This window comes from Aristolochia californica, unplaced genomic scaffold (genome assembly GCF_029961685.1).
Source record: "Aristolochia californica isolate CCGP_79_NKW_82.1479 unplaced genomic scaffold, dmAriCali1.0.hap1 SCAF_2, whole genome shotgun sequence".
In the NCBI taxonomy this organism is placed as follows: Eukaryota; Viridiplantae; Streptophyta; class Magnoliopsida; order Piperales; family Aristolochiaceae; genus Aristolochia; species Aristolochia californica.
In genome coordinates this window covers 50,846,878-50,859,660 of record NW_027181881.1, presented here as the reverse complement: position 1 = coordinate 50,859,660, position 12,783 = coordinate 50,846,878, and the positions used below count along the sequence as shown (strand labels likewise).

The 12,783-nt window shown below is 45.7% G+C and overlaps 1 protein-coding gene across 1 annotated transcript; it reads left to right on the top strand.

Annotated features, from left to right (window-relative positions):
- The first annotated feature begins 8,560 nt into the window (after positions 1-8,560).
- On the top strand, positions 8,561-12,697 carry LOC137957069 (triacylglycerol lipase OBL1). The gene is made up of 6 exons (XM_068804769.1): positions 8,561-8,790; positions 9,108-9,535; positions 9,984-10,201; positions 10,752-10,785; positions 11,255-11,940; positions 12,173-12,697. Exons 1-6 carry the CDS (start codon positions 8,642-8,644, stop codon positions 12,443-12,445), a joined length of 1,788 nt encoding a protein of 595 aa, XP_068660870.1. The 5' UTR covers positions 8,561-8,641; the 3' UTR covers positions 12,446-12,697.
- The last annotated feature ends 86 nt before the right edge of the window (positions 12,698-12,783 follow it).

Below are 12,783 nucleotides of genomic sequence, written 5' to 3'. Positions count from 1 at the left end.
TAGAACCAGTAATGTTGACCTCCCAGTACTCCAACCAATTAGACCCCGGCAAAGTGTGTTAAAAGTTAATTGAGAAGATAAATGAAGCAAAAATGCATTCATGATTTACGGCTTACTACTGTTCCATCAACTGAAGTACGCCACGAACGTCATCTGCAAAAACGAAGAGAATCATGAGATACTTCTTGTCTGTTGTAGATCGAAGAGGAGTAAAAAGCTAATAAAAAAGAAACGAATCCTATTCACACGCAAAGGAAGAAGCAGTTTATTCTCTCTTTCTTTTCTGGAGAAGGAATGAAATCATGTTTCACGTCTGCACCAAAGAGATGCAGCAAGTACCTTCCAATTCGCTAAAACAGGCTTCGTGATGAAAGCCTGGTTTTCATGGGATGATGGATGGCCTTGCAATTGTCTAATGGAGATTGAAAAGCTTAGTTTTGGTGTCAAGGGGTTAAACCTGTAAATATATTCTTAATCAAGCCAATGAAGACCTTTCACCCTTATTTACTCTAGTATCTTTGGAGAACATAGACCAAAATTGTCACGCGGTTAGATTTAGGCTAAGTCCGTCTAGCCTTGCGGAATATCTACCCCGTGCGGCCTAGCTCTTCCGAAGAACTAGTCAGCTTCCTTGAGCCTCGGATCCTCCAACCAATACTTCACACAAGAAGTTGCCAGCCAAATGGGACAATGAAAAGACCAAGATATAGAAGAGAAAAGCCTACTTTGTATTAAGAATACAAGATTACAAAGGATGGCCAAACACTCTTGAAGGCCAAGGCTAAAAACTCTCTCTATACATTTGAAAAGTAAAGAATACTAAGGATTTTCGACCTCCTTACAATGGGAGAGGCCCCTCTATTTATAACCTCTCCTTTGGCTTTAGAAATCTCTAAAAACGCCAAGAAATCCGCCAGAATCTGAAAAATCCGAATTCTGGCGTCTGGCGCCTGGAGTCCTACTGGCGCTGGAGTCCTGGAAACCCCATTTCGCCCCGCCAGGACTCTGCTGGCGCGCGCCTGGCGCCCGACGCCTGGAGTCCTGCTGGCGCTGGAGTCCTGGAAACCCCATTTCGCCCCGCCAGGACTCTGCTGGCGCGCGCCTGGCGCCTGGCGCCTGGAGTCCTGGAAACCCCATTTCGCCCCGCCAGGACTCTGCTGGCACGCGCCTGGCGCCTGGAGTCCTGCTGGCGGTGGAGTCCTGGAAACCCCATTTCGCCCCGCCAGGACTCTGCTGGCACGCGCCTGGCGCCTGGAGTCCTGTTGGCGCTGGAGTCCTGGAAACCCCATTTCGCCCCGCCAGGACTCTGCTGGCGCCTGGCGCCTGGAGTCTGGAGTCCTGCTGGCGGTGGAGTCCTGGAAACCCCATTTCGCCCCGCCAGGACTCTGCTGGCGCCTAGAGTCCTGCTGGCGCTGGAGTGCTGGAAACCCCATTTCGCCCCGCCAGGACTCTATGGGCGCCAGCAACCCCATTTCGCCCCGCCAGAACTGTCTGTTGGCGTGCTGGCTTGTGTCTGGACTGGCTGCTGGGGTTGTTGTGCACCTTGTTGCTTGGCCATCCGTTTGGCAAGCTCAAGGGTGTCTTCCTTTGCTGCAGCTGATGCCGGGTCAGCCATATGTGTGTGCCCCTCTGGGCCGTGCCTTTGCACTTGGCCTTGGCCGTTGCTGCCATTGCTGTGCACTGGACTTGCACAGTCATTTTCCTTGGTGTCTGGCCACACCATGGCTTCATCCTCCGTCTCATACTCCCACCGCCATAAGGCAGACGCCCTCGTCTGCAACCCCTGGCGATAGTCGGCCACCTCCTTTTCGAACTGCCATAACTCGGCAGCATCTTGCCATGTTGCCTCGCTTTCCGGTTGACCCAGCCACTTGACCAAGTATTGCGTCCTCCGGGGCTTGCCCCTTTGGCGTTCCTCTCGGTCTGCAATAATATACTCTACCCTATTGTCTTGGATCAACTATTCTCTCCGGGTTCGGGTCTTCAAAATAAGGTTTAAGGTTTGATACATGAAAAACGTTGTGGAACTTAAACCTTTTCGGCAGCTGCAATTTGTAGGCGAGGTTGCCTACCCGTTCAATGATAGGAAATGGTCCTTCATATTTCTTCAAAAGACCTTTGTTCTTGCTCCTTAGGTGACGAAATTGTTCAGGTCTAAGTTTGAGAAGGACCTGGTCACCAATATTGAACGAAGACTCCCTCCTCTTCAAATCAGCATGTTTCTTCATCTTTTTAGCTGCCTTATGCAATAAGACCCGTGCCAGCTCCGTTTTCTCTTTCCACCTCTTCGCCAGCTGATGAGCTGCTGGACTTTTCCGTGAAGTGTCTGGAAAGAGACCCATGGGAGCCAAAGGCTGTCGTCCTGTCGCCAACTCGAAAGGACTGTGCCCGGTTGATTCCGATTTCTGCAAATTGTATGAAAATTGGGCCACGTCTAACAAGTCTGGCCAGTTTTTCTGATTTGCTGCAACAAAATGGCGTAAGTACTGTTCTAACAAAGCATTTACCCGCTCGGTTTGGCCGTCACTTTGTGGATGAAAACTAGTGGAAAAACATAGTGATGTTCCCATTAGTTTGAATAACTCGGTCCAGAATTTTCCCGTGAATCTGGGGTCACGATCACTAATGATCGTTATGGCCAAACCCCAATGCTTCACCACATGTGCCATGAAAGCTCTAGCTGCTCCGTCTGCTGTACAATCACTTGGCACCGCTACGAATGTACCATACTTCGTAAATCTGTCTACCACCACCATGATAGACGCCAGCCCATCTTTCTTACGTAATCCAGAGATGAAGTCCATTGAAACAGACTCCCACGGCCTCTTTGGAATAGGTAAGGGCTGTAGCAAACCCCTCGACTTGCGTTGTTCGATCTTATCTTGTTGACAAATAAGACACGTGCGCACAAACTCCTCCACATCATTCTCCATGTCTGGCCAATAATACTGGCCAGACAACAAGGCCAACGTCCTTCTTTGACCTGGATGTCCTGCCCACAAGGTATCATGGCATTCCCTCAAGAGGTCACGCCGTAGGTTATCGTACTTAGGCACATAAAGTCGATTACCTTTGGTCTTGAGCAATCCGTCGTCAAACCAGAATCTTCTCGTTTCGCCCAAGGCAGCAGCTTGTACAATGCTGTAAGCCTGGGCGTCTTGGCGAATTCCAATGCGAATCTTGTCTAGCAACGATGTACCAACCTGTGTAATTGCTGCTAAGGCTTGTAATCGCAAAGTCCCATCTTCTGTTTCTGCGCCAAGATGGTCCCCCCTGCGCGCGCGCTTGCCTTGCGCAAAGCACATATCTCCTGCGCCTACGCTCGCGCCGCGCGCCTCTTCCTGTCCAGCTGCTACCGCACCGCGCGTGGTGCGCGTGAAGCAAGTACCGGCTGCTGCGGTATGCTGGAATTCAGCCGCACGCGTCTTCTCCTCTGCCGCATGCGTGTATGATGCTGGTGCTTGCTGCGCCATGTGCGCTAAGCTCTGGCTGGTCTCTTCCTCATAAGAGTTAGGTGCGTCCACCTTCCTGATCAGTGCGTCGGCAGCACCATTGGCCTTCCCCGCCTTGTACATCATCTCAAAGTCAAACTCGGCCAAGAAATCTTGCCACCGGGCCTGTTTTGGACTGAGCTTTTTCTGTGTAAGAAAGTAACTAGAAGCAACATTGTCAGTTCTTACAATAAATTTGGAGCCTAAAAGATAGTGCCTCCAAAGACGTAAACAATGCACTACCGCCGTCATTTCTCTTTCTTGTACAGTGTACCGTTGCTCAGTTTCATTGAGCTTCCTACTCTCATAAGCGACTGGGTGTCCTTCTTGTTCTAGCACACCCCCAATGGCATAATTTGAGGCATCGGTATGTACCTCAAATGGCTTGCTGAAATCAGCAAGGTGAAGCACCGGTTCAACCATCATGGTATCCTTCAGCCGCTGGAATGCTCTTTGGCATGAGTCCGTCCATCGCCATTTTTGGTCCTTCTTTAGGAGATCGGTCAAGGGGGCTGCTATAGCTGAGAAACCCTTGATAAACCTCCTATAATAGTTTGCCAAGCCAAGAAAACTTCTAAGCTCACGCACCTTGATAGGGATAGACCAATCACGCACAGCCTCCACCTTCTTGCTGTCCATCCATATCCGTCCTTCCCCTATCCAATGTCCAAGAAAGGACACCTCTTGCAACCCAAAGGAACACTTCTCCTTCTTGACATATAGCTGATTGTGTCTCAATTTCTTGAACACTTTTCGAAGATGTTCTTTGTGTTCTTCCATACTCTTGCTATACACCACAATATCATCCAAATACACAACGACAAATTTGTCTAAGTACTCGGAAAATACCTCGTTCATGAGAGTGCAGAAAGTTGCTGGTGCGTTGGTTAGGCCAAAGGGCATAACCATGAACTCGTAAGCCCCATATCTCGTTACACAAGTAGTCTTCTCTTCGTCTCCTTCAGCTATCCGAACTTGGTAATAACCACTTCGTAAATCCAGCTTGGAGAAAACTCTTGCCTCCTTCAATTGATCAAAGAGATCAACAATAAGGGGAATAGGGTACTTGTTCTTGATGGTTACCTTGTTGAGCGCCCTATAATCGATGCATAGTCTCATACTTCCATCCTTTTTAGTCTGAAACAGTATAGGAGCTCCATAAGGTGCTTTGCTTGGCTTTATGAATCCTGAATCCAGCAGCTCGCTGAGTTGTCTTCGTAATTCGTCCAACTCTTTGGGCGCCATTCGGTATGGTGCTTGTGCTGGCTTTCTTGCTCCGGGTTCAAGCTCTATGCGATGGTCCACCCCTCTCCTAGGTGGTAACCTCGCTGGGAGTTGTTCCAGCATGACGTCTCTATACTCATGCAAAACGGTTTGTATCTCCTTAGGAGTAGGTGTGGCCTCATCCTGTTCTATAGCACAAAGAGAAGCAATATAAGTAGAACAGCCCTGCTTAAGACCTTTCTTAAGCTGGAGGGCTGATAGCATTAAATCTTTATTTTTTTCATCTTCAACTTCAGAAACAGTACAAGGACTTTTCTCGTCCATAATCCCCACTACCCCAACATGTGGCATAACAAAAGCCCTACAAACCGTGAAAAACTCCATTCCCAAAATTACTTTGAAATCATCCATATCAACAATGGTAAAATTCAGAAATCCTACCCACTTGCCTATCACCACCGGTATATTCTTGGCAATGCCTTGGACCTCACGAGCAGCAGAATTTACGGCTTTCATTTTGCTCCCATCTTTCTCTCCTCGTATCCTTAGGCGCCTAGCCTCCTCCTCCGAAAGGAAGTTGTGGGTGGCGCCAGTGTCCACCATTGCTTTAATAGTATGTCCAGCAAGTGTTAGTGATATAAAAAGAAGTTCTCTTGAGGGTCTTACCGGAAGTGGAGCAGCATTGAGAAGGGTTAGAGAACCCATCCTAGGCTCAATTCCTCCATTGTCAGATTCTGTTTGAGCAGCATTGAGGAGTCTCTTTTTAGGACAATCCCTCGCATAGTGCTCTCCCTCGCATATAAAACAATGGACCTTCTTCCTCTGTTTGTCCCCTCTTTTCTTCTCTTCCGGCCTAGCCTTGGTATCTTTTACCCATGGCTTCTTCTCCCCTTTCTCCTTCCTCTTAAAATTTGTTTTACCATTATTTTCCTTGGACACCTTGTTAACCGAATCATTCCTCCTCTCGTATTCGGTTAACTTTTCAGCCGTAGATAACGCTGAAACTAGTGTCTTTACCTCTCGTCTTCTCAATTCTTGCTCAGCCCATGGACGAAGGCCAACAAGAAAGGAGAAGAGACGGTCCTCATCCGTCATGTTGGAAATACAAAGCATAAGGGAAGTGAAGGATTGTACATACTCTTTAATTGTACCTTTCTGCGTCAATGCACGAAGTTCCTTCCTTGCTTGGTACTCGACATCCTCCGGAAAGAACTGCCTCCGCAGCTCCCTCTTGAAATCTTCCCAAGTGTGGACGGGGTCCTCTCCCTCTTGCTCATCTCCCATGCGTCTTCTCCACCAAAGAATAGCATCATCAGACAAGAACATGGCAGCCGTACTAACCTTAGCTTGCTCGTCGGTGAGCTTGCTCGCATGGAAGTATTGCTCCACTTGCCATAGAAAATTATCTATGACCTTTGCGTCTCTCTTTCCACCGAAAGACTTTGGCTCAGGCACCTTTATCTTTGCTTGTGTGTGACCAGCCCCTCCATTGGCTAAGGCTAGTTCGCACAAAGAAAGTCTTGCCCGCAGCTCTCCAGTGAGGTCTTTGACGTCCTTCCCCAATCGTTCCATCTCCACCCTCATGACAGCCATGGCAGAATGGACGTCCTCCTCAAATCCTCTCAGCCAATTCGGAGTTGGCTGATGCTCCTCAATCGTCCTTTGAACGAACTCCTCCTAGTTCGTACAAAGGTTTTCAACACTGTCCAAACGATGTTCAAGAGTAGAAAAACGAAAGTTAACATCACTTACTTGTTCTTTGCCTCTTGAAGCATCTTCTCCACTTGTGGAAGCCATTGATTGCAATTCAAGCTCTGATACCAGTTGTCACGCGGTTAGATTTAGGCTAAGTCCGTCTAGCCTTGCGGAATATCTACCCCGTGCGGCCTAGCTCTTCCGAAGAACTAGTCAGCCTCCTTGAGCCTCGGATCCTCCAACCAATACTTCACACAAGAAGTTGCCAGCCAAATGGGACAATGAAAAGACCAAGATATAGAAGAGAAAAGCCTACTTTGTATTAAGAATACAAGATTACAAAGGATGGCCAAACACTCTTGAAGGCCAAGGCTAAAAACTCTCTCTATACACTTGAAAAGTAAAGAATACTAAGGATTTTCGACCTCCTTACAATGGGAGAGGCCCCTCTATTTATAACCTCTCCTTTGGCTTTAAAAATCTCTAAAAATGCCAAGAAATCCGCCAGAATCCGAAAAATCCGAATTCTGGCGTCTGGCGCCTGGAGTCCTGCTGGCGCTGGAGTCCTGGAAACCCCATTTCGCCCCGCCAGGACTCTGCTGGCGTGCGCCTGGCGCCCGGCGCCTGGAGTCCTGCTGGCGCTGGAGTCCTGGAAACCCCATTTCGCCCCGCCAGGACTCTGCTGGCGCGCCCCTGGCGCCTGGAGTCCTGCTGGCGCTGGAGTCCTGGAAACCCCATTTCGCCCCGCCAGGACTCTGCTGGCACGCGCCTGGCGCCTGGAGTCCTGGAAACCCCATTTCGCCCCGCCAGGACTCTGCTGGCGCTTGGCGCCTGGAGTCTGGAGTCCTGCTGGCGGTGGAGTCCTGGAAACCCCATTTCGCCCCGCCAGGACTCTGCTGGCGCTTGGAGTCCTGCTGGCGCTGGAGTGCTGGAAACCCCATTTCGCCCCGCCAGAACTGTCTGTTGGCGTGCTGGCTTGTGTCTGGACTGGCTGCTGGGGTTGTTGTGCACCTTGTTGCTTGGCCATCCGTTTGGCAAGCTCAAGGGTGTCTTCCTTTGCTGCAGCTGATGCCGGGTCAGCCATATGTGTGTGCCCCTCTGGGCCGTGCCTTTGCACTTGGCCTTGGCCGTTGCTGCCATTGCTGTGCACTGGACTTGCACAGTCATTTTCCTTGGTGTCTGGCCACACCATGGCTTCATCCTCCGTCTCAAAAATGCTCAAAGTTTGGCGTAAGAGGAGGACAACTATGGATAAAAATTGACCAGAAACATGAAATCCCAAATGACTGGCTCCTCAATAAATCAAACTGCTTCCTTCTTATGGAATACTTGCTGGAATTTGAAGAGAAATCTGTTAGCTCCCAAAGAAAATTAACTTGCGTACGAAGGTTTATGCTTATATTGCTATATTTTGTTTTTCTTTTCTGCATGAAGGTTAGCTTTTTTGTCTGCTACTTAAGCTTAGATTGCTTTTTTTGTGGTGAATATTGTGATCTCTACTTTTTCTTTTGAGTGGCTTCAAAGATTGAAAAAAAAAAAAAAAAAGTTTGATCTTTATCATTAAGAAGAAAAAGGGAGGTTTGGCTGCTGAGATGATGGTAAAGAGCACTTTCAGTTACTAATTAGGTGGCTTAAACTGAAAGTTGATAGTTGGAATCTTATCCGCTTCTCGATTGTCTCCCTACCTCGGCCATCCCCGGGCACAGTTCCTTTTAATCTTCCTCTGTTTTCCTTCTCTTTGATCGTTCTCGAGGTGATAACTGATAAGTCAGACTGCAACTGCAACACCTGAAAGATTCTGAGTTGTGAATGCTAACCGGAAAAGTTCTGTTTTTTCATTCAACACGCACGCTCGGACACATAAACCAAATCGAGTCCATTCGTTCAAGTTGACAAAACACGATCAGGATAATACACTTGCTCTAACGGCAATCCGTTAGCAGTTCGATGCACTTTCCTCTTCCCACAAGTGACCGCCGGTTCTGACACATATATAAATGTCGTATAACGGAAGTTCAGGCAAATCAGAACAGAGCGGTAATGGCGACCGGGGGTGAAAGAAACAAAGAAGGAAACACAGAAGCCTTGGATCCTCGATATCTGATAGTTCGTCCCGAGAAGGGTCCGCTGCTCGATCTGTTCCGGTTTCTCTGGTCGGGGAACCCCGCCTTCACCTCGTCGTTCCTCGAGAGGTCGGACGACGGGGAGGGCCCCGTACCCGATGATCATAGATGGGTTGTCATCGTCTCCATCATAGCTCGACGAATTATCGCCTTCTTGGCGAAGCCCATGGCGTGGACGGGAATCCTGCTCGAGTTCATCCTCAACCTCCTGGCGGAAAACGGGAATATCACTGGATTGCTGCTAAAGCTAATCGAAGGTACGTGTCTTGAACTAGACGGTTGAATGATTGATGCATGATGAAATTCCTTTATGGACTCCATGTGAGAAACGACGTTAGGCTGTTCATGTTCTGGGTCTAGAGATCACCGTTTTTGTTGAGACAAATGTGATTCAGCCCAGAAGAAGACACTATCCTTTAGCATCTGAGGCGCATGCATGCGAAAATCGTAAAGGTTTAGGGACGATCCTGTAATTTCGTCCTCTGAAACATTCTAGCCTCTCAGAACAGTACTTTTGACTTTCCTCTCAAAAAATGACGAACTGCATAACGTCTATCTGTTTGTTGTCCAAAAGCCCCTTTCGCTCGTCGCACACGTTACATACTCCTGAAAGGCCATGTCGTTGGCGGCGTCGATATCAGACCTCAGAGAGAGAAAGAGAGCAAACAGTCGTAATGGCTGCAGGAGGAAGCCAGGTGATAGAGACCTCAAGTCGCCGGTATTTGATAATTTGGCCGGAAAAGGGTGGGCCGTTTGATCTCTTAAGGTTCTTAATATCAACTGACGGCCCCCGGGAAACGGCATTTCTTGAGAGCTCAGATCAAGATTTGAGTCCGATAGGATGTGAATATAGATGGGTTATCCTGGTTTCCATCATCGCTCGACGAATCATTGGTTTCTTTGGGAAACCCATGGAGTTGCAAGGAGCGTTGCTCGAGTACTTCCTGAATCTGCTATCAGAAAACGGGGACTTCCTGGGTTTGATGGTCAATTTAATTAAAGGCATGTCATTGAACTGAATTTGAAATTCCTATTCTACTCGGACAAGGTGGTGATCTTCCATTAGTTTGTAGCTCCCCAGTATTGTGAAGCTTGCTTGTTTATGAATTGAGAATGTTATCCCATTGTTCAAATTTCTTGTTGCTGGTGGTGGTCTACAGAACCTTCCTCTCTGACTGAATTTAAAGACCTGAATGATTTTGTGCAATTAAAGCGTGAATGAACTCTTCCAGTGTTTCTCTTTTGGATGAACTAATTATGACTTGCCTTTTTTTTTTTTTTTTTTTTTTGTCTGAACTTGCTCTTCTAGTGTGAGAATGTTATACGGGATATGTAAGGAGTATTTGCAGCCATCTTCTTGTCACCAATCCATATTCATGAGAAAAGCATAGTTTTATATGAGTTACATACAAGATATTGTGATTATTGAAAGATTTGTGGTCAAATGCAGGTAAAGTTGTACTGCCAAAAAGAAACTCGGAGACATTTATCAGTGCAATTGGGCATTTAGATGAGCGTGTGGACCTGTACAAGGATAATGCTTCAATGGAGCCAGGAAATAGCTTACAAATGGGTACCAGAGCTATGATGGACCTTTGCATGATGGCTTCCAAATTGGCTTATGAAAATGTGAAGGTCATCAAGAATATTGTCAATCATCACTGGAAGGTAACTAGGCCAGTGTCTGTTTTCCTCATGTAGATGACTAGTGGTGCGTTGTGATCAAGAATGTCCGGCAAACACTATGGCTTCCCTTATCATGTTTGGAAATTGTAAGGATGGCTGCCTTTTAATCCTCTGCGTAATATGTGTTTTTCATCAATAGAACAGAGAGGTTTTTTGCCCCAATGAATATCGGAAACTATTTTTTCAGTCGCTTAATTCTACTTGTTTATTTAGCAAATTACCATGGACTTGGACATATTGAATTAGGTAAGTTGTAGAAGAACAAATTAGTGATCTGAAAATCATGAAACGGGTTGTTGTATTATTATTTATTGGTAAGTGCCAGATGTTGGGAAAATGCATCATAGAGAAGCAATCGATTTCCACTTCCCTCTGTTCAAGATTTGTTAGAGATACAAAGTGGACAAGTTTTTTTTGCTTAATTGCTGCTTTCTTACTTTTCTAAAGAACAATTATAGTGATAATGTTGTCTATACTTCTTCAATATGTCTTTTTGTAGTAATTAATCAATTTCTACTATTTCTCTAAACAGATGCACTTTGTGGAGTTCTTTAACGGCTGGAATGGTAGGTTTCCCATACTCAAGACAAAGTCATAGATGAAGCATTTTTGGTTCACACTGAGGTCTAATTACTGAAGAATTAAGAAAGCAAAAACAGAGCAATTAAAGAGCCGAAGTTTTCTTTAGCATACAGAGTGAAAAACTTTCTGCAACTTTTTTTTTTTTTTTTTTTGATAAAGATGTAATCCATTAAAAACAAAAAATTACAAAGAGATAGGGAGCAGATCCTTTGAAGGAAATTTCAGAAATGGGAAGAGAAGATGAAAGGTTTTACGTTTAAAATGGATACTACAAAATAAATTCATCAACAGCATCAAAATTTTCATCTTGACACTAGTTCAGCTGAACCTAAATTAAAATGTTGAACCACGAGTAGTTTATGAGTTTTCAGCATTGATGAAGATTGTGTTGTCTTTTTACCTCTAATTTTATATCTATAACATCTTTTCTGCTTCAAAAAAATTCTTTTTCAGATTTCCAAAAAGAAAGAGCCACTCAAGTTTACATACTCTGTGACAAGCCCCACGATGCAAATCTGATCTTAATCAGCTTCCGAGGAACTGAACCATTTGATGCTGATGACTGGAGCACGGATATTGACTATTCCTGGTATGAGATCCCAAAACTAGGCAAAGTTCACATGGGATTCCTAGAGGCTCTTGGGTTGGGAAATAGAGCTGACGTCTCCACTTTTGAGAAGTATTTACTTTCCCCGTTGGAGGACAGGCCTTCCAATTACTCTGAAACTCTGGGACTCCCAGCTGAGGATAATCTTCCAGAAATAGATGAAGTGAGTGCATATTATGCTGTGAGGACTAAACTCAAGCACCTGCTTGAGCAGCACAAAAATGCCAAGTTTGTAGTTACTGGACACAGCTTGGGAGGGGCCCTGGCAATATTGTTCCCAGCAGTACTTTTGTTACACAAAGAGGAGAAAGTAATGAAAAGGTTGATGGGTATATATACTTTTGGCCAGCCTCGTGTGGGTGATCGCCAATTAGGGAGCTTCATGGAAGCACATCTTAATCACCCACTTCCGAGGTACTATAGAGTGGTCTACTGCAACGATCTTGTGCCAAGACTGCCCTACGATGATAAGACATTTCTGTACAAGCATTTCGGTTTTTGTATCTATTACAACAATTTGTATGCCGAACAGGTAATGATCAAAACCAGCCACTTTTTTTCCCTATAATGTGTCCAAGTAAGCCAACGTTCTAGTTTGGTAAATATGTTTCAGTGCTTAATCATGACCTGGAACGACTAAAACGAGTTTTTATATCTGTTTATACATGTGAAACTGTTAAGTTTTTGTTTGTAGAGAGAGCAACTGCAACTGGTTTTGACATATCCTGTACTAATTTCATTTCTTCTGTGTTTGAACTTGTAAGTGTGTGGACGAGGAACCAAACAGGAACTATTTTGGGATAAGACATTTGATCCCAGATCACCTGAATGCTGTTTGGGAATTAATTAGGGCCTTGACAATGAGCTACACATATGGACCGGAATATAAGGAAGGCTGGTTTGAAATCCTGCTGAGGATTCTTGGACTAGCTATGCCAGGCATTTCTGCACACAGTCCTACAAACTATGTGAATTCCATTAGGCTTGGAAGGGAACAAGTTCAGATGCGTCCTATCCCAAGCTCTTCTCAGAATTAGCGCTGCAACAGAGTCAGGTGAAACAGGAGAATGGTAAATATTTAAGCAGTACTGAGACTGAAGAGCTTGCCAGAAACATCAGTTCAATTCGGTACAGATGTATATTTTCATCCTTTAGGAGATTCTTGCTGTGCCTGAGTGTGTTTGATTGATGTATGTTTCATTGTCTGTTTGCCTTTGTTGTACTCCAACAAAATGGAAGTCCTCTCAAATAAACATAAGCTTTTATTAGCAGAATGAGGTAACCACTGGAAAACTAGAATCCATCATCGGACTGTTACAAACATATGCACTACTGCTGCATTCACAGCTCATCTGTTGTTTCGTAAAATTGGAAC

Bases quoted from the DNA above. Each gene is read 5' to 3' on its own strand.
- LOC137957069 (XM_068804769.1), top strand. From the start codon at position 8,642: ATGGGTTGTCATCGTCTCCATCATAGCTCGACGAATTATCGCCTTCTT. The intron at 10,202-10,751 runs GTAACTAGGCCA...TTCTCTAAACAG, and splicing joins TTGTCAATCATCACTGGAAG to ATGCACTTTGTGGAGTTCTT. The intron at 11,941-12,172 runs GTAATGATCAAA...TGAACTTGTAAG, and splicing joins ACAATTTGTATGCCGAACAG to TGTGTGGACGAGGAACCAAA.